Raw genomic sequence first — 21951 nt, forward strand, 5'->3', positions numbered from 1 at the left:
ATTTTAGCTGTCTCGTAAACTACTGAAAGGAAACCTAACAAATTTCAAGCTCAGACAGATTCACGAAGTGGGAAATTTTGCTATTTGAACAAAATTACACAGTAGTTCATGCAGTATTCCCAACATAATGAACTTATAAATGTAAAGTGTTGGAGTAAGGGTTAGAAACTGGATATAAAGTGAGGAATTTTGTTCCGAAGCATATATTCTACCCGGTTGCGACGGACGCCATTCATTTACCTTTTTCGGTCTTTTAACATCTACCGGAGAGTAGTTCTTACATTTCTGAGGAAGGGTCTCGTAAAACATAACATAATGCAAGCTTCAGGACTAATTCCAGCGAGGTTCCTCACATTAACAGCACATCTAATTCTTGTTATAGTTATTTTTTGGACGAGAGTAAGTTTTTAAGAGTTGCCAGTAGATTTTCTGTGTTGTCTTATATAATAAGTATCGCCTTAGGTGCTAGATATTTCAAAACACATTTCTATCCAAAAGCCCGTCAGAAATGTTCAGTATCTAAATTACCCCTATGTTATATTTTCCCAAACTGTGTTATATTATAATTATATTGTTTATCATCAGTTAGGATTGGCATGCATATATTGCCTATGTCGTGAACGGATTTCCCAATCTCGTTCACGATGTACAAAATAAGGAAAAAGTTCAGAAAAAGTCTCCACCGAAGTGGGCGTTCTCCACATATGTAGAGGACATATATGGGCGGTTAAAAAATGCTCTAGAGCACCTCGGGAATCGTCCCGGTCTAGCCTGATTCTTATAACATACCAAAAGTATGGCGGATCGGATCTTCGAAGATGCTACGATAGGCAAAAATAGTATGTTGTCTGCTGAGAATAAGGCTGTGGTCAAGAGAAAGAATGAAGGGTGTCACAAGCTTTTATAGGAGACACGATGACGTCACGTTTACGCGGGAGACAGTGAACAAACACAACATGAAGATTACTCACAACAGCCTGATCGAGACACGACAGTCATACCATAACAAAACACTTACAACAACAACAACATAAACCTATCACAATAATCAGTGGCATAAAATCTTCCCCACATTCCTCCCCCTCCTAAAATGCTTTCCCTCCTGAAGTTATACCCGATATAGATGAAAAGTGGGAAGATCTCATGTTTGCATAAGTTTGTCGGGTTCCAAAACATTACTTAAAATATCTATATCAGAACATAGTACTTATGAAAGTTGGACCAAAATTTATAAAAGATAACTTGTTAGGAAGGATGCAATATTTTAAATTTCATTGGGGATATAAGCAATCAAAATTGTAAGGCAATATCAGTGGTTGCTTGCTGCACTTGTAAATGGCTGAATATATATATATATCCCAATTTTTTTTTTTTCTAAAACAATGCAGCTGAAAATAGAGCTTATTTAGTATTTACATTATTGCTAGCAGGCCAGGGAATCTCTTTATTAATTAATAGACAAGATGACAATCACCAGGGATAATGTCAGAAATAAAACAAGCATAGTTGGAACCATGTGGTAATATGGTAATGCACCGAGGATATCACAGCATGTCGGTGACATGGATAAAATTGAAAGGGTACAAAGGAGAGCAACGAAGCTTTGTTCAGATTTGAAGCATCTACCATATGAAGATAGACTGAGGCATCTCAAACTACCATCATTGTACTACAGAAGACAAAGAGGAGACATGATACAAGTATATAAGATAATAAACGAGAAAGATAGAGTAGATAGAGAGCAAATACTACCAGAGAGCACATTTAATAGAACGAGAGGACATAGCGACAAATTAAAAAAAAGACAGGCCAGATTAAATGTAAGAATATGCTCCTTTGGACTCAGAGTGACAGATAACTGGAACAGCCTTCCAGAAGATGTAATTAAAGCGAGGACAGTGAATGAGTTCAAAGACAAGTTAGACAAACACTGGCATTACAAGCGTTACCAGTTCCGCCCCAACCATGCAGGTGCGCGTAGATATATCAGAGATAGTGCAGAACGGGTATTACAGGCATAGCCTTCAACCCGAAGAAGAGGTATCAAGGTATGTCAGTTACCAATTCATGTTAATGTCTATAATACAGGTCCTGCCACAAGGTGGTATCCATCATCATTTTTAAGCTTATGCTTCTGACTCACCTGATTGAGGTAGTAAAATACCTTCTGATGTATATACATAATCCCCTCCCTCTCCTGCTTGAGGTGATCACCCATGTGTTCATGATCAGTTCATAGGGGTACCATGATTTCCTGGCCCACATGGTCGTCGTGGTAACCTCATGGGCTCTTTCTCACATCTTGGCTTATTCTGGTTCCATCAGGTTGGGTCGGGTTCTAGAGCCATTATCAGATGGGCCTCTGGGTAGCTCTCTCCCTTCCTCGCCTGTGATTCCGAGGGGTACCATCCCTGGTATCATCAGGTCTCTGGGTTCAGGGGGGCTTACACCAGGTATCATCAAGCCTGTGGTTCCGAGGGGTTCCAACCCTGGTATCATCAGGTCTTGGTTTCAGGGCACTTTTTTAGCTGTCATCAAACCTGTGATTGCTTGGGGTATCATCAGGCTCCCTGTGCATGGTGTCTGCTCCTGGTGTCTCTAGTAGTCCCTTGTGCCCTTGAGTCATCATGATGTGAGAAGTTTCTTAGTGGGGAGGTGAAACCTCTACCCTTTGATGGGGAGGTGAAAGTGTCACCTCTACCCCTTCTCCTTCAGCCTTTGGTTCCAGTCTAGTATCATCAGGCTGAGCTTCTCTGGCATTTTCTTTGGAATTGAACCCCTTCATCACTGTCACTGCCATGTTGACAGTGGTGGCATCGACTCGTTGCTATTCTGCTCAGTTGATACAGACCGTGATGTTGCTCCAGACAGTCATACATACTTTGTTGTTTCTTTCCATGGTCTGGGGTTTGTCTTTTTGTACATAGCAACAGATATGAGTCATGACAGAGTTGGAGGCTTCTTGATTGACCTTTCTTCTTAAAGTTTGTGTCTGTTTTTTACACATAACACTGCACCGAAGACGAAATCTGCAATGATGCTGGCAGGACTGATCAGGATTGCATTCAGTTATAAATTATTATTATAATTTTTTTTTTTTTTTTTTTTTTTTTCTGTCTTCGAAGTGCACTTTGTTGCCTCTTCTAATTCCATAGTCGAATTTCATCTATTCAACTCTGTCTTCAATGGTTTCCTAGCAGTCTTGTGAGCTTGCTTTAAACATTATTTTTAACATTTCGCCAATAATTACCCTCTTCCTTTATGGGTTTAGGCATAAGCTCACATCCTTTGTTGTAAAATCTATCTATCATTGACTGCACTACAGATGATGGAAGCAATTAGTAATACATATTCTTCCTAGGTATGTAGCTTCATAATGTCACCATTTTTTTTTTTTCTTTCGCTCTTCTTGACCATTTTTCACTAGTCAGAGAGCAGTGGTTCAGGTCTTGTGCCTTTAAGGAGGCTACCCATGCCATGTCTAGTTTGTTCCTTGATTTGAAATTATTATCAAGGAAATAATTGACCTGAATAAGAATTCTTAACTGCTGCTCATGTCATTACTTACACTGTGGTGGTGATTGAAGTGATCTGATTTGTGAGAGTTTATTTTGCATCTTTGTTGAGGGTCATAGAATGCCATTGGTAGATCCCCAGTTCATGAAGATTTCTAGCACAAAGCAGCTTTCCGTACATACCAAGGACGCTTGAGTTTAATAAACTCCCCTTGAACTGTTCAATAACCCTAGGACATATTCTAGAATAATCAAGTGCTTAGAGGGTTAAACCAGAAAAGGATACTAGCCTTCCTCGATGATACCCTTGTCCTTGGAAAATATTTTGACGATCATTTATCAAACTTAAAACAAGTTTTTCAACGCTTCCGACAATTTGGACTTAGATTAAAGCCAAAGAAGTTTGATCTGTTTCAACGAGAAGTTGAATTCCTGGGAAGGAAGGTAGGAAGAAATGGCCTGGAACTAACAAATGCTTCCATTGGAGTGATTGAGAACTGGCCCCCACCAAAGTCAGTTAAAGATATCGAAAGATACGTGGGGTTAGTAAACTTTCACAGAGCATTCATAAAAGATATGGCAAAAATCATGGAACCACTTACCAGGCTGTTGAAGAAAAAGAAATTCTGTTGGGAGTCCGAACAGCAGCAAGCTTTTGATCAATCGAAGTCGATCCTATGTACCCCGCCTGTTCTAGCGATTCACATGTCCCAAGGCCAATTTATACTGGACACTGATGCTTCTGATTTCGCTATAGGTTCAGAGCTCCTCCAAATACAAGAGGGAGTAGAGAGAGTCATAGCATATGGAAGTTTTACTTTAACATCCTAACAAAGGAACTACTGCACGACACGGAAGGAATTGTTGGCAGTTGTTAGATTTACCAATCAGTTCCGTCACTATTTATTGGGGAAAGAATTCATATTGCGCACGAACCATAGGAGTCTAACCTGGCTGATGAATTTCAAGAGACCAGAGGGTCAACTCGCTAGATGGTTAGAAGCGCTGAGCATCTTTTCCATGAAAATTGAATACAGACCGGGGACCAAACTAAAAAACGCAGATGCACTCTCCAGACCACCTAAAACCGACACACCTTGCCCACATTATGCAGACATGATAGACCTGAAGGATTTACCCTGCAGTGGATGCAATTACTGTACCCGCGTACAGATGTGGGATGTGGTCAAAATTCTCAGATGACATTGATGATGTTGTCCAGTTACCTATCATCAACTCTGAAATCAAAAGAGCACCCAGGTGTGAAGAGAGATTGTCATCTGGAATTCGCATTGTTGTCAGAGATCTCTCAAGTGCTTGTCCTCACAACCAGATCAATTCAGAAGAAATATTCACAAATACTAAGCAAGAGTGGAGAGAAGCACAAGCTGAGGACCCCAGCCTAGTGTTTTTGGTCAACTGGTTCAAAGACAAGACAGTACCACGCCAAGCAGATCTCAAACTGGCAAATGCGGCACAAAAATTTTACTGGCTAAACCAGTACCTACCTGCAAGACGACATCATATATAAAAGAGGTACGGATGAAAGAGACCTACTAGTGGTGCCCCCAAAGTTTAGGGTTGCTTGCAGCGCCAATTGTCATGAACGGATTTCCCAATCTCGTTCACGATGTACAAAATAAGGAAAAAGTTCAGAAAAAGTCTCCACCGAAGTGGGCGTTCTCCATATATGTAGAGGACATATATGGGCGGTTAAAAAATGCTCTAGAGCACATCGGGAATCGTCCCGGTCTAGCCTGATTCTTATAACATACCAAAAGTATGGCGGATTGGATCTTCGAAGATGCTACGATAGGCAAAAATAGTATGTTGTCTGCTGAGAATAAGGCTGTGGTCAAGAGAAAGAATGAAGGGTGTCACAAGCTTTTATAGGAGACACGATGACGTCACGTTTACGCGGGAGACAGTGAACAACACAACATGAAGATTACTCACAACAGCCTGATTGAGACACGACAGTCATACCATAACAAAACACTTACAACAACAACAACATAAACCTATCACAATAATCAGTGGCATAAAATCTTCCCCACACCTACTTCACTGATATTCACTTGTAACGTGACTTTAATTTTTCCGTTAACTCTTATGCCCTATCCCTTAGATGATACTTTATGTAATGAATTTGCTATTTTTCTCGCAGTTTCAGTTATAACTAGTCGATTTCTCCTTCAACAGAGATCATCTGATTCTCTAACCTCCCACTTATTACACACACACACACACACACACATATATATATATATATATATATATATATATATATATATATATATATATATATATATATATATATATATAGTCTGTCACTAAGTACTTTCCATCAGATCTAACAGACCCAGCTACCCAGCCACTGTATGGTGGGCATGTGTTCAGAAAAACTCTGGATTGCTCCAGGATCAATACCTGTCTCACTGTGTTGGAGGCGAATGCTCTATTAACTGAGCTATTGGGACCCCCCATTATCATTTGATAATTCGAAATTAAGTTTAATCATTTTGATTTCAGGATGACAACATCAAGAGCGACCTTCCAGAAGAGTACACGGACTCAGAATATGACGATAAAGATATTGAGTATGTATCCATTATTTTTTTAGAGCCATTAGAATAAATATTCATTTCTTTATTACTGGAGTTGTTTTGTTTCTTTTGAGGTTCAGGCTAATTTACTACTTCTTAGATAAAGCATGCTTTTATCATATTTTTGTTAATGGTTTTAAACTTTCACTCTTATTCTTATAGGATTGAATAATAGTCTTAATTCAGAAAATTTTTGTTTTTCTATTTTTATATATTTTGTTTGTTTTTGTTGTTCTCTTTGGATTTTATTCACCATATCTAACTCAACTCTTTCTTTTCAGATCAATTGTAGCCTTGTCCGTAACCCTTGGTCTTTTTCTTCTGGAGTTGATAGGTTTTATGGGTGGTATAACGATGTTCATGTCATTTCAAGGCCTCATTTGTATCCTTTTCAGACGTACTCGATTTTATTTGTTCCAAAAGATTTAGTATTGTACTCAATGATTATTTATCTATGGATAATGCATAAGGAAATTGACTCCATCTTTATTATTAAATGGTAAATAGAAATGAATATAATTAATAATGTAGTGCCAATTCCTACATTTTCCACCCTCATAGCTCACATAACCTCACGTGTTCATGTAGTTCCTTTATCCTGCCACCTAAATTAAATAAATATTAGAAGGCATTTTATTACATTATGAGTTAAAGTGTCAAAAATGTATCACATTAAACATTTATGTTCTAATATCCTTCCAGTATGAAAGTGTTTGAAATCCTTAACTGAATCCCAGCCACCACAGCTCACAGTGCAGCAGCTATCGCCTGTTCCTACTTCTTATTTGACCAGTGGCCTTTCGAGTGGTACTGGTACATTTTTGGCTTTTGTTCAGCATTTCCTGCCGTCACAGAACTTGTGTATTTGATTGCTGTCCTATGTCTACGGAAAGGATATTAATAATGCTTAATCAATATTTCCTAACAACTTATATAAAATGTTCTCTTCAGACTACTTCAGATCAACTAATTATAGACAAATGAGAGCTTTTCTTTTTCAATACTTCAAGGTAATTTTTTGTGAAAAAACGTTCTCTCTCGAAGGGTCATGATGAAAAATATTTTCATTTGTCTTGCATTGGTTGACATCACACTGTTTTACATTAATTCTAGCCATAATGAAAAGGAATGTTTTATCAGTTTACATCAAAATTAGTCTTTTGCTCCCTCTGTCTGTTAGTTACATTGGCATTGTTGGACAAAGTGAAGTACCTGTTCTGACACTCGTAATTTGGGTTACATTAAGTGTGCACCTTCCTTAACTTTTCTGTCCTCTGACATTGATTCTTGCAGTAGCAAATAGTGATTCCTTGTTTTGGAAGTAATAAAGCAACTCAGTGGAGTCCTGCCTATATGATGTAATCTGCTCAGGACTCTGCCTGACTGTTAAAGTTAGTCCTCCTAGCTGTTTGCTCCATTTTTCACATCCATCGGATTACCTGACCTTGATGTTAAAAGCACATACAGTTGTGTCACAAACGATTTGATAATAAGTTCTATGATATTTTCATTTTGAATGGTCTTTCATAATTAAACCCCGCTCAGCGGCAATTTCATAAGTCAGTCCACCAAATCCCTTTTCGTCTTTTTTTTTTCTGGTGGATTCCTAAGAATTTTAATCATCAGCTGTCATTTTGACAGCATACACACCAATAGCTGTCGAGTCATCTTAACTTACGGGCACAGCATATCATACAATAGAGGTGCAACCCCTGGATAACGACATTGCCTGGGACTGGAAAATCATGTCATTATCCAGGGGTGTCATTATTCTGGGGTTTTCAAGATGGCAGCAAGGGGGCTTGATAAGACCCACGTGGACTAGTGCCTAAGAGAAGACACATCTCAACAAAGTTAGAATTGTTTACAAAGGGCATACCAGTTACTCTTTCACTCCAATGTGTATTGTCATTGTTTTGATCGTAAACAGTGCTCAACTGCCATTTAACAAAACTAAGAATAATCAAGACAATAAAGTGCTAATATTATAATACTGCATAAGAACGCAGATGCACACATCTAGTTTTGATTTTAGTTAAAATCCGTGCAATACTGCTGATGAGTTTTGAATACCGAAATTTTTCAGTGCACCAAAAGTTACAAGCACTTTAATTCAGTATGTCGACATCTTGCGATATTAAAAACAACCTCCCCTTCCCCCCCCCCCCCCCCCCCCCCCCCCTCCCAAAAAAAAAAATAGGTACTGACCACAATAATATCAAATTTGCACTAATTTTTTGAAAAACAATTAATTTTTCAAATGTAAATAATAAAGTGAACGAGGCTGTTATTACTTTCCCGCTATTCCAACATATTATAAGACCTTAAATATCCATAATTGCTCCCATTGGACACGGCATTGGCTATCAGTTGACCTCTGCTGACCTCAAGACAGGTAGCTAACAGGGAAAATTAATGGACCCTTGAGAATTCTATCCACTAATGGAAAACTTCTTTTGCTGTGGTTCCATTTGAACTAAGGCTGATTCCAGGCAGTGTAGTAAACATGTGTTCTGAATGGTCGATAACAAAGCGATCTCATTGGGAGGGTAAAAAAGCATTTACCATTGTTTAAGAGTACAAGATGACGATGGTTGGGTATCATGCATCGGTGTCAACTGCCGATCATTGTTATAACGTTGTTGCTAAACAGGGGTTTTACTAAAATGTATGTCGCTATTTTGGGGTTATTATTACTGATGTCATATAGCAAAATAATAGGGACCAGTGGTCAATGTCGCTATCCAGTTGTTCAGAGGTGTCATTATCTAGAGGTTGCACTGTACTATGTAGATGTCGCTGCTCACAGTTGGAGTCCATGACAAGGTTGTTGTTCATGTATCAGAATCCCTACATGTGTGAATTTATTAGTGCACAGATATTCAGAGTTAACCGCTGGTATGAATTCCTTAGTGAGTCATGTTCAAAGACAAAATTTATTCTTTAGGTTTTTCTGAAATACAAAAAGTACATTAGTTTGTTTGTTCATTGAGGAATGAAAAAAAAATGATATGTATACCAAGAATTTTTTCTGAAATATTATTTTAAAAAATCACTCCTTAACCATTTTATGATATACCTTTTTTTTTCAAGCAGATGTTATCAAAAGGTTTTCATGTTTATTGGGATCAATTTATTTTTTTAAATTCATACCTTAAATGCTGTCTGAGAAAGTAATGCATAGTTTAGAAAGTCTGGCAAGTCGAAAAGAATCAACAGCAGTGGTGGGTCAAGGACAGAAATTTTTTAATTTTACAAAAATTCTGTACAACTACAACATATAATGCTACATCAAAGAAATCATAGTCGGGAAAAGTTTATCTCAAAGCTCTTATAAATAATATGTGGTAGTATGGTATCTATAAGAAATTATAACTCATAACTACGACTGCAAAACTTTGATTGCCTTCAGCACATTCTTGGGCAAAAGGAAACACATGTACGCCTTCAAATCCGATTTTTTACACTCTTTGCTTTTTAATTATAATCCATGTGTAATTTATCTCTCATTTTTGTAATGTCTCTAATCTATTCGGACAACATGGCTGACACCTGTTGACATTGAGCTTCGGCTCAGTGGATAGTCTTATGTTTCCATTTATTCACTGTGTGGAATCTTTAATTTTTACCTGATGTGGACTAATCTTAATAGGACAAAGCATTAGTCTCATAACTGCAGGGGACCTTGAAAATCTGAGAACCCTAGCAGAGGACCGGCAATATTGGAAACACCTCACACAGGAAATACTGGAAACAGCCAAGGCGACCCGATCTTTCGGTCGAGACGCGAAAGGCATCTAAGTCAAGTCAAGTAAGTCAGTCTAATCTATTCATATCGACACATGTCAACGTGAATACCAAGCTGCTAGAAGCAGTGGACTGTAAAAACTGATGTATAAAAATGAATATAACAGCTTTAAAAAAGAACGAAATACGGAATGTTTTGGCTCAATACCTATCTTCTTAGCCAATGAATCCAGAGTGACGGCAAAAAAGTTCTTTACACATCCAATCAGGAAATACGATAACAAATAGTAAACCAATTGTAGTGTTCAGTTTCTAAGAAAAGCACTCTTCTTGAGATAGGCCTTTTACACTGCAGTCATATGGACTACAAACAGCCAGTCATCTGTTTTTTTACGCACCAAAGTTATCCATTTTTTTCAAAGTCCTCCTTTTTGCACACTGTTAACTTTCTTAGTAACTGAATATTCATTTTGGTACATTATTATCATAGCACATTATACATTTCTCAAGCTTGGGTCTAGGATGGTTTTTGATAATAAATATTGCATTGGATAGAACAGTAACACTTTTCATCTCTGGTCTTTCTTTTGTGTCATATTCTAAAAATCTGATTACGGTATTTTTCTTTCTTTTTAAAAATTTCCTCATGATTACGCGACAACATGTTGTGCTATATACTTGTGAAAATATACAGTACTCATTGGATTAAAGCATACTCTAGGGAGAAGCCAAAAAGTGTGCTAGAATCCAAGTGTATGGAAGTTCTTGACCCCCTCCTATTCTTAATCTTCATTTATGATAAAGGCAGAGAGACTTACACCAGGAACCCAACTGAGATTGTTGGCAGATCACAGCCTTCTATATCGGACAATAAGAACTAAACGTGAGAAAAGAAATTCTTCAAGCTGATCTAGATCGCTTACAATGCTGGGAAATAGAGAATAGCATGGAATTTTATCCTCAGAAGTGCCAGGTTCTAAAATTCACAAACAACAGGAAAAACATACATTCAATATACACAATACATAACACTGTAAAATATCTAGGAGTAACAATAACTAACAAACTAAATTGGAAAGATCATGTTACAAACATATGTAAAATAGCAAAATCTACCTTAGGCTTCCTCAGAAGAAACTTATACGGCGGCAGGGGGGAAACACAATTAAAGTGCTACAAAGCCTTTGTTAGACCTACACTAAAATATAGTAGTTCTGTCTGGGACCCTCACCACAAATCAGAAATCCAAGAAATCTTAACAAATACAAAACAGAGCTGTGAAACTTATAAATCAAAACAACAAAGAAAACAACATGAAAATGACTTAGATCTTACACCGCAACAACAAAGAAGAAAGCGTGACAAAGAAACAATATTTTGCAAAGGCCTAAATGACAAAGGTAAAAATTACCCCTCGGTGATATTCAACTCCATTGGCGCTGATGAGAAAGACCTCAGACTCATGCAAACATTATACTACACCCAGCAGGCATCTATCAAAATCGGAAACTCTACAGGAAATTCCATTCATATTAAGAAAGGAGTCCGTCAAGGGTGTGTTGCCTCACCAGATCTGTTTAATCTATACCAAGAAACAATCATGAGGGGCATAACTAATATGGAGGGAATAAAAGTAGGAGGTCACAACATAAATAATATAAGATACGCAGACGATACGGTACTCATTGCAACATCAGAAATCCAACTTCAAAAGATTGTTGACAAAGTGGTAGTAGATAGTGAAGCCAAGGGAATGGAAGTGAATATCACCAAAACGGAATGCATGGTAATACCGAAAAACCCCGAAAACAACAACACCTGCAATATAACGATTCACGGCGAGCAACTTACCAACGTAGAAAGTTTTAAATACCTGGGTTCAATAGTGACAACAGATGGAAGATGTAACCGAGACATACGAGCAAGAATAACTCAAGCCAAACAGGCCTTTATGGACCTCGGAAACATTTTGAAAAACAAACAGATGTCGTTCGGGATTAGATTCCGAGCCTTGAAGTGCTACGTGTGGCCAATCTTGTTATACGGATGCGAAAGCTGGACTACAAATGCAGAAACACAAAAGAACATTGAAGCTTTTGAAATGTGGTGTTTGAGAAGGATACAGAGAATATCGTATACTGCACACAAAACGAACGAAGAAGTGCTAAAACAAACATACCAACAAAGGAAACTAATGCCCTTAATAGCGGATCGACAACTATCCTTTTTCGGACACATAGTAAGGAAGGATAAGAATGAATACCTGGCAAGTTGTGGAAAAATACCTGGTAAACGCGCCCGGGGGAGACAAAGAAAAACACTCATAGACCAACTGAAGGGCTTCACTAACCTAACAATCCAAGAGCTGTTTGAAAAAGCAAGAGACAGGGAGGAATGGAGAGAGATAATTCATGCAGTATCCGAAGCCTGGACCAGGCATGGAACCTAGAAGAAGAAGAAGAAGATATTCAACAAAATAAGAGGAAGTCCAAGTTTATGATTCCCTACTCAAGAGTGGATGCCCACTTGCACTCGTTCATACCATTGACATTGAGACAGTGGAATAGTCTCACATCTCCAATGAAAAAAAATACTGTGATCTGTGGAATCTTCAAAATTTGAAGTTACAGACTTAAAAGGAAGTAGAAGAAGAATAAAAAGAAGTGTGATGCTCATGTTATCACAAGCTTTTTATTTATATGGAAAAAATTGGTCACTCAGCTCGAGTGTGCCATATTGCAGAGCGTGCTGGAATTCATCGTGCTAGAATACATCTAGTACTGTATAATATATAAACCATTGTTACTTTGATATTTAACTGTGTATCCACTGGAAACATTTCATAATTTAATTAGCTTTATAAATGTGTTTAGTGATTGATACATAGAGAGACTCCTATATTTATTCAATTCCCAATAATTTAAATGTAGAATCATTGATTAAATTTGAGTTGTCACCATAATTAGAAGAATTGTTTTGATTGCATTCTCAACGCATACTGACACTGTCAGAAAATGAACTGTTCCATGAATTATTATTTGCAACTCATCCTTTTAATTCTGTAAATCTTCTGCCTGTTTGTTCTTGGTTATTTATAATTTAGCTTATGATATCTTTAGGTTATGATTTTGATTTACTTTTGTACTATTTTTGTTAGATTGCTTGTTTTTTTGTTTCAGCGGTCTCTCATATAACCTCAATTGTGTTGGAAGAGACCTAAAGCAACAAACAAACAAACAAAAAAAAAATAACAACCTTATTTGCAAACCTTTTTGTCTTGTTATGATCATATAAGGTGATAGTTTAAAGTCTGTGTGCATTGGAAAAAACTGACTGAGCATTTTAGAATGACCCTTAGTTATTATTTTATGTGCTATTTATGCTTATTTTGTAATTGGTCACAATTATATGTTTTATCAATGATTTTAATTTAAAAAAAAAAAGAAGGGGGGGGGGGGGGGGGGCTAAAACCTCAATTCAAAATTTTACGACCACTTATGCAGATGGGTATTGATGTCAAATTATGTTTCCTTTTCAGTCATTTTTACATTTAATGTTTGTAGAAAAAAAGGCCACTGCAGAGAGAACAGTTTAATTTAACCAGAGACCGATATTGTTTTTATTTAAATCAAACTTTGATTAGTTGGTTAATCTAAGGAAAATAAACAGGACTAGGTGAAAAGTTTTATTTTAAGCAGATTCTATCTTAAGCTCCATTGCATCTCCCCTTTCTATTCTGTAGACTTTTGAGTTACCAACTGGGATTGTATGGTGAATTCTTAAAAATGAACCAATGTGCTATTCAGCAAGTAGCAAGAATTTTTACAGACCGTTTAACTCGCTCAATCCTAGAGATTTTTGCTACTTTTCAAATTTGGAAAAAATGTATTAAAAATGATCATGTAGGATAGATAGTTTTATTCAATTACCATTAACATGTAAAAACTAAAAACATTACCTTTGATACTACGCCTATAATTTGTCTAAGAAAGATGTAATAAATGGGCATAGGGTAAAAGTAACCCGGGTAAACTACGGATATAGTCGGTGTTAGGGTTGAGTGAGTTAATAATGCTATAGGAATATGGATAAATTGAGAATAAGGACTCAAAACGAGCAACATTATAAAATTATGTATATATGTAATCTTATAATGTACATTTGTGCCTTATTCAAATTTAAGAATACATAACTTCATTGATGTAAAACATTTTGTGAATATTTCTAATTTTTATGAACATTTCTTATTTTCATGACTGTGGATTTCAATATTCTTATTTTAATACTATACGATTTGTTTTTGGGTAAAATAGTGCATTGTATCTATTTTATTTCATATTAAAAAGTAAATTAAAATCTGTTTTGATGTGAAGTGTGTTATTTTATAAAAATAAGATTTTAAAAAAAAGTAGAATTCTTTATGTCAACTGGGCATTAACAAATTTGCCCGGTAAGAAATAATAAAACCAAAAAAATGCTGAAAGCATTCACAGCATTCCTTGATTTCAGTACCTGGCCTTATTTATGCCTTGCATTTAGTTTTTAAAAATCCACAACATCTGCCAGCTGGATATAACGTACCAAAACACAAAACTATGTGTAATCTTAAACGTTTACAGTCTCATTAATACACTCATAAAAATGGCTGGCTAAAAACAACAACAAAGAGCTGAGGGACGTCAATTTAACAAGATTCTTTTTGCTCCTAATTTATCCTAATTTAGCCTTTTTGCCTTTATTCCTTTTTTTTGGTGGTCAAATGATGTGACGCTCGTCTTTTGCTGGTGCTGAAATTACCAAAATGTGTGGCTATGTGGTTTTGTGGTATGACACTCGCTTTCAGGTTCTGGGTTCGAGCCGCGCTTGGCGTATAGTCGAGTCCTTGGAAAAGGCTCTTTACTCACATTCTCTCACCATACTCAGGTGCAAAATGAATACCTGGCCTTTAACAATGTTGTCTCTGTCCGAAAAATTGTAATATCACCTAATAGTCGTCATGTCCCTTCCTACATGTTAAATGTTGCTGTTGACCAGTGATCCCTTGTAAAGCGCTTTGAGCACATTTAGTGGATATTGCCCTATATAAAAGCTCAATTTTTAAAGCTCTGTTTTTTAAATGAGTCACAAGTCGGTAAAATTCTATTGAATAAGCAAACGACAATGTGGAAATAGAAGGATAAGAAGAGGAGGAGGAGGAATAAGTTCCCAGACATTTCAAAACACAATACAAAAGGCGACTTGTATGTATTTTTGCATTATTATGACCCATTGCCATGGACTACTGGTTTTATGTCAACGTGAAGCAGCTGTGAATTTATAGTTTATTATACAACTGCTTTCATCCTTAAATGGGTGCTCTCCCTTTCTCTCTCTCTCTCTTTCTCTCCCCCCCACCCCCCAGGAGGAGGAGGAGATGGAAGAGGAAGAGTATATTTTAAAACAATACCAGATGAGGAAAAAACATAGGATTCTTAACCGTAATCTATCCTTCAACTTCAATATTAAATTACATACAGTCTATGAAGAAATGACACTGAAACATTACTTTTTCCACAATTATTTATTGAGAATTTAGAGTAAACATAGTCTAAAATCAACAAATAGACTATTATCAAACTTTTCATTTTATATATATAAATCAAACCATATCATATAATGGGGGGTGAAGTGGCCGAGTGGTTAAGGCATGGCACTGTGACCCAGAAGGTCCAGGGCTCGAGCCCCGATTCAGGCACTTTCGTTTTATACCTTGGGCAAGATTGTTAACCCCCCCAATTTGCTCACTTTGGACAACATGGGTGATTCCTGTTGACATCAGACATCTTGTTTGATGAATTATCTATATTCTTTCGTGGAATGCCTAGGTGACAATATCTTATGATGTCGTGGCGGAAGGGCATAGTTTTTAAAATTAATTTTATCATATAATATCATAGGGCCTTGTGATCTTTCATCACAAATTATATTTGTTTTGTTTTTAAGGTTTTTACGGCGCTTGCAACACATTAAGGTCATATCAGCGCCAGTAAAAAGGAAGAAAATGGTATAGTAAAAAGTTCTAGATTACAATTAAAGCATCCAAGAATAAGGGAGACAAAGGGGAATTGGTTCAAATTGGGAACAGACGTAGATTTCAAGAGCACACTATCAGTGTAATTAGTTTGAGATCACCTAAAAGTCCCATCCAGACACAAGCACAGGCCCCCACTAAGAGGAATACACTCAAATGTTTACAAATCATATATAATACATAAAAAACATAATACATTACATAACAGAGAGATGATTTACAAGGAAAAAAATATCATCTCCCAAAACAAAAACTATGCATTTGACTGTTTCCCTCCCAGCTAGGACTCCGGTCAGGGCCATGACAAAACCAAGACAAAGACAGAAAGCAAGTTGGAAAACATATATAGAGGGATAGAAGACACAGTAAGTACCTCCCTGCCCACTATGGGAGATCACAAATTATAACAACATAATATTAATTCGTAGTTATAATATAATAATATAGACACAATAGTCACTATCAATGGTAAATGTAATATTACAAAGCCCCTTTTTAACCCTATTTCTACCATTGGGGTGTATCACACCCCAACCCCATATTTTTTCGCTCTAAAATCAACAGTTTTTGTCCTAAAGCCTTCAAATTTCATGACTTTTCCTAAATTGACCCCATCTATCACCTGTCCAAATTTTGTTTATCTCACGTGCATAGTTTGCTCACCCCAGAAGGTCATCACTGGATTTTGAGATTTATGTCTTTTGGGTGTATCACACCCCCTTATGTATGAGTAGAGAAAACTCGGAAACCTCCTATTTTTCCCTTTGGGGTGTGTCACACCCCATGAGGTTTTCAATGTTGTGATCAAAATAATCACTGTGTGAACCAAAGCAGTGACCAACCAGACCATGTTTTACAACTTTATGCCCCGGTTCAAATCCCAAATTGAAGCACATGGGCTGATGTACTCGTCTCCAATCCTGTGATTTTATTTTCAATATGCCTATCCTGGCGTGAAGAATAGGAAAGAGACGCTTTCTTTGTGTAATCAAGGTCCAATTTGGTCAGTTGTTAGTTGTAAGTCCATCAACAACTTTTTATTTTCACAGTAACACTGATTTTTACATATTTCAGCAAGTAGAGCTATGCAACTCAAGATCTTCAAGATCATGGACGCTTACACTTATACTTATAGGCATAGGGCTTACTCTGGATCATGTAGCATGGTATGGATTAGGAACAATTTCTTGATACCCCTTGAATAGGATGATGGTTTCACGCAGGATACTTTCCAATTATGATTTGATAAGCGTAAGATTCTCACTCGCTGAAAAAAGACTACCCTTGGGGACTGAATCAGGCATCGTATGCAACTGAAGTCCAGTGTGTTATCAACTGAGCTAATGCTGTTGGACAAGGCATACTACACAACTTTAGGTATGCAACACGTAATCAAGAAACAAGGCAAATACCTGAGTAGAGAAAAAGAATTTAATTAAAATGAAATCAAATATGAGAACAGATAAATGGAAACAAAATCCAACCAATCACAGGGCAAATGATCAATGGCTCATAATCAAACCGGCATACAAACAGAGCAAATGAGTGAGCTGTGATCGTTGCAAATGAAGGCGTCACATTTCAAACAGACTTGCTTGACTTTTCTGTCCTTTTTCCTGGGACACATGGTGCATCTCCCTTGGCTAGCTTTCCTCTTCTGTCCTGATTGCCTTGTATGGACTTCCAAGCACAACTTCATTTCAAGCTTGAGGATTTCATAAGAAAGATTTACTCTTCTATTCGTCCTTGCCAGTGACATTCTCCTCTGTAAGTGCTCAAAGAGCAAGTCCTTTGCCAAGAGCTCATTAAACTTTCCTCTGTCTGTGTGGGTTTGGGTATCAGCAGGGAATACATCTTTGTAGATCACATGGGACGCTACCACTGCTGTGTCGAGGAGATTGTAGAACAAGACCATTGGCCACCGCCTCGTCTTTCGCTTACAGGAGTAACTGTGGCACATGTAGTCGAATGTATCGACACCCCCTTTTGTCTTATTATAATCTTGTACTATTATCGGTTTCTTCTTTCTATCGTCGGTGTCCACATCTGCTGCATGGTGCATTGTGCTGAGAACCACGACGTGCTTCTTGTCATTAGACTTGTAGGCAACTAAGCTTTCTTCTTCGGTAAATAAGAAGCTACTATCATATTTTCCAATATCCTTTCCTGTTTGGAAAATCCTTGGTAAAAAAGCCTTGTTTTTCCGTACTGTCCCTATAAGCGATAGGCCTCTTTTTGATAAGTACCGTGCCAGTTCGAGATCTGTGAAAAAGTTGTCACAAGTCACATTGCGACCACTCTTGTAGTAGGGTGTAGCCAGTTCTTTTACAATCTCCCTTCCTAAATTTGTCTTTCTGTCTCCATGTCGGCCTAAATACGGTATTCCACTCAACGGGTATGCAGTCTTGCTATCGCAAATAAGAAACAGCTTGAGTCCGTATTTGTCAGGTTTGCTGGGGAGGTATTGTAAAAATTTACATCGGCCCCTCCATGGCACAAGTTGTTCATCGACTGTCAGGCTTTGAGATGGTATGTAAGATTTCTGTAAATTGTTATTGACTTTTGTGAACAGATCCCTCAATGGTGCAAACACATCCTTACTTGTCTTCTTGATCTCTTCTCTTTGTCATCAAACCTCAAAACTGTACATAACTCAATGAAGCGCCTGAAGCTCATTGTGCACATTGCAACACTGTCGGCCGATGCTCCATGCCAAATCTTAGATGCCCTCAAAAGACTCAGCTTGCGTGCCCCTAAATGAATAAAGAGACCAATCAAGGCGCGCATTTCCAATAGGTCCACAGGTTGCCATCGAGTTCCTTTCCGCCTCATACCCTCTAGATTTGTCATCTTGACTATCATGTAAATGATGACCTCTGTGAATATCAAACTGAAGGCAGAGACGACAGAGTTCACGGTTTTCTGATTCCTGACATGTGACGTTGGAGGCCTGTACACATTTCTAGTCGGTGTTCTTCCCACTTGAGGAGTTGGGACCTTGCTCCATACCACTGAACCATTTTGCTGACTATGATGTTGCTTGTTGCTGGCAATGGAAGCTGATAATGAACATTTTGATCCTCAAGGTTTTCTTCTTCCAGCTCTGAGTCAGGATCTGAATCAGCCAATACAGCAGGGAAATCTTCGTCATCACTGCTCTCATCTGATGTTCTCAGATTCATTTCATCATCTGTTAAATCATTGTCAGGGATCCAGTCTAACTGCTCTGCATAGGAATAGTCTGAAAGCAAAAATAGATAAATGAATTTAAATGATTAGAATTAGAAGAAAGAACATGACATAGAGACAAGCCCCAGTAATTAACTAATGCTCTTCTTCTTCAAGGGCTATTTTCCTCAAGGTAATTGCAATTCTAAACTTTAGAATAGCAAAATCAGTTTAAACTTTCTGTTGGATTGAACGCTGGTCTACCTCAACCTGATCAGACCACCAATGAGTGGACAATAAAATGGTGAAAAATGATATACTAAAGCATAAATACTTTTCATCCAGAATAGACTACAGTCTAATAACAATGGTTATGTTCTGCTTTATAGACTCTTGACGGTGTAAGCCTCACCTAATTGATCAAGTCTGTAATCTAATCATTTTGATTCTGAATAATAGTGTTAGGTAATTTTATAATATAATTGTAAAACCTACCTAACTCAGCATTATCCTGGGCCTGCATTTCAGTAGAAAATGGATCATTGCACACGTATTCTTCATTAGGTAGCTGGGATGGTGGTACATTGCAGTCAGAATCTGAATGAGAATATTGGGCCCCATTTTGATCTGGTTCAGGGAATACAAAGTGAGATAAGATTTATGAACGAAAAATAGGATATATAACATTTATAAACCTGTGATATTGTAAAAATGAAGTAAATGCTAAAACTAAAACAATACCATCAACGATCGAATGGAGGTGAGGTTATGTGACTGTCGAGGCATTGCACTTTTTGCCTGGATGACACCGGTTCAAGCCCTGCTCTAGGCGCCTCTTTGCTTTCATTGACCAATAAATACATGTATAGCTCCTATAGTGTTACTGCCATGTGCCTGATTTTAAGTGGTCTCAAGTTTTCCATATAGAGCAAGTAATTTTACGGATCAATAACAAATTAAGTTGTTACCGTATTTAATCCAATAATACACACATGAACACAATCAATGACGAAATTAAAAAGGACATGGCAATAGAACTTACCGTGTGTAGGTGATGAATCAACTTGAGCAGGCTGCAGATCCGTGTAAATCAAGCTGTCTCCAGTACTGAAGGTGTCAAAAATATTTGATCTCTCCCCATCCATGATCAAAGAAAGAATAGAACTGTAAGAACAAATAAGTGAAGAAATGTATAAATTGAATTATTTCTTCCTGCTCTGTTCATCTATGAATTATCATTTTTAGGGTTAGGAGTTATAAACATATCAATTTAAAGTGTTGCATTTAGTTGCATTACTAGTCTGTGATTACGTTTAGCTGCCTTAGAACATGTAACTAGAAAGTAGAAGTAGAAAGGCTAATCAATAGGATATAAGAGATTGTGAAACGAGTCTAAAGCAAAACTATTTAGAGGTATGCTGTTCAAACATAAAGGAATACATAGTTGAAATGAAATTATAGAGAAGAACTCTACTTACCAGGTGGGTATGTTGCTGGATTAAAAACACATATATTCTTTGCTTCAAACGGTTCAACAGGTGTAACTTTCCATTCACAGGAAAAGGAAATGGTGGCCAATTGTAATTTACAAGTTGCCAGAGAACTTAAATTGGCAACAAAAAAGTAACTAAATACCTTAATATTCGGGGACCAAATGTTGAAGATACTAATAAAACAGTGACAAAAGTGGTGGGGTGTGTTACACCCCAATGTTTGAAATAGGGGGTTTCTTATTAATGCTTATCTATATGTAGGGGGGTGTGTTACACCCCAATGGACAAAAATCGGAATATACCGATAGATTCAACAGTAATTGTTAGGGGGTGTGATACACCCCACAAGACAGAAATAGGAATATTTAGTGGGTGTAAGAAATAGGGTTAACTGCGTTCATAAAATCTGCTGCATGTTTCGTTTCAAATTTAGGGCTATTCCAAGTTTGTATTGTTCTTGAAAAAAAAAGGAATTCTATACATTAATATACATATATTAATATTAGCTTTTAAAAACTATCAACTGATATAATATGGTATAATGCACATAAACAGTTTCATCACATGTCAAAATGAAGCATTGTCACTGGATAGTTTTATCCATGCATCATTTGTTAAAGAAAGTTCTTGGCCTAAAATTAAAAAAAAACTGCTTTTTCTTACCTAGAATTGGTGACAGAATATATTATATACAGTGAAGCCTGCCTGTAGCAAGATCCATTATAGCGACATTCTCTCTTTAGGACATGGAGTCCAAGTCTCGATTTTTTTTCCCTATATATCATTAGTAATAAATATTTTTTTAAAACTCACCATAACGATGTGATTTCAGTAAAAGTTGAATTGCCAACTTCAAATTGACAGTCAAACGGAATTCCTGGTCCAATGAAAACGTTTGCTTTCTGACCAATGATATCCCGTAATCGTAGCTTATGAAAATGCTTGATTGGCCTGTGTGGCATCCAATCCCCTTTGGATCAGTTGATGCAGGCAAAGCAAGACAAATACCTAGCTTACCTGGCACTTCCCATTGCACAAGCAATCACTAGCCTGTCCACTGCCATGATGCAAGCAAATGCCACAACGATCAACCAACTAGTGAACATTCCACACCATGAGACAAGCCTCAGTTATAAGATGCTGCGCTATTAACCCACAATAGGTATTTCTGGATGCTAATCATGCACACGAGTACAAAAATGAATCACAATGTCCATTCATACTTTTACCACTGACTATCCAATACCTTTGATGTGAGAGCGAGCTATACAGTGGTCAACCAGTGAGTGAATGCTTCATCTAATTTTGTTTTTTGTCTTGCTTTGCCTCGCGTATGGATTCCTTATCACTTG

General features: G+C 37.3%; 2 protein-coding genes across 2 annotated transcripts; one reads left to right on the forward strand and one right to left on the reverse strand.

Moving 5' to 3' along the window:
* The first annotated feature begins 9 nt into the window (after positions 1–9).
* LOC144971216 (transmembrane protein 107-like) lies at positions 10–12506 on the forward strand. Its single transcript, XM_078911726.1, has 5 exons — positions 10–399; positions 6048–6115; positions 6403–6503; positions 6859–11285; positions 12330–12506. The coding sequence occupies exons 1-4, from the start codon at positions 316–318 to the stop codon at positions 7020–7022; spliced, it is 417 nt and encodes a 138-aa protein (XP_078767852.1). The 5' UTR covers positions 10–315; the 3' UTR covers positions 7023–11285; positions 12330–12506.
* Positions 12507–15413: 2907 nt separating this feature from the next.
* Positions 15414–20993, reverse strand: LOC144971218 (uncharacterized). Its single transcript, XM_078911728.1, has 3 exons — positions 20149–20993; positions 19602–19733; positions 15414–19179 (listed from the first exon to the last, which is right to left on the reverse strand). The coding sequence occupies exons 1-3, from the start codon at positions 20249–20251 to the stop codon at positions 18851–18853; spliced, it is 564 nt and encodes a 187-aa protein (XP_078767854.1). The 5' UTR covers positions 20252–20993; the 3' UTR covers positions 15414–18850.
* Positions 20994–21951: the final 958 nt, after the last annotated feature.

Source organism: Berghia stephanieae, chromosome 4 (genome assembly GCF_034508935.2).
Source record: "Berghia stephanieae isolate SIO BIC M18660-M18661 chromosome 4, UCSD_Bste_1.3, whole genome shotgun sequence".
NCBI classification, from domain to species: Eukaryota; Metazoa; Mollusca; class Gastropoda; order Nudibranchia; family Aeolidiidae; genus Berghia; species Berghia stephanieae.

What these genes read in the sequence shown, in the direction of transcription:
- LOC144971216 (XM_078911726.1), top strand. Translation starts at nt 316, where the DNA reads ATGCAAGCTTCAGGACTAATTCCAGCGAGGTTCCTCACATTAACAGCA. An exon ending in TATGACGATAAAGATATTGA is followed by an intron (nt 6,116 to 6,402) that starts GTATGTATCCAT and finishes CTTTCTTTTCAG; the next exon opens with ATCAATTGTAGCCTTGTCCG. An exon ending in GTCATTTCAAGGCCTCATTT is followed by an intron (nt 6,504 to 6,858) that starts GTATCCTTTTCA and finishes ACTGAATCCCAG; the next exon opens with CCACCACAGCTCACAGTGCA.
- LOC144971218 (XM_078911728.1), bottom strand. Translation starts at nt 20,251, where the DNA reads ATGGATGGGGAGAGATCAAATATTTTTGACACCTTCAGTACTGGAGAC. An exon ending in TGATTCATCACCTACACACG is followed by an intron (nt 19,734 to 20,148) that starts GTAAGTTCTATT and finishes TCCCTGAACCAG; the next exon opens with ATCAAAATGGGGCCCAATAT. An exon ending in CCAGGATAATGCTGAGTTAG is followed by an intron (nt 19,180 to 19,601) that starts GTAGGTTTTACA and finishes TTTTGCTTTCAG; the next exon opens with ACTATTCCTATGCAGAGCAG.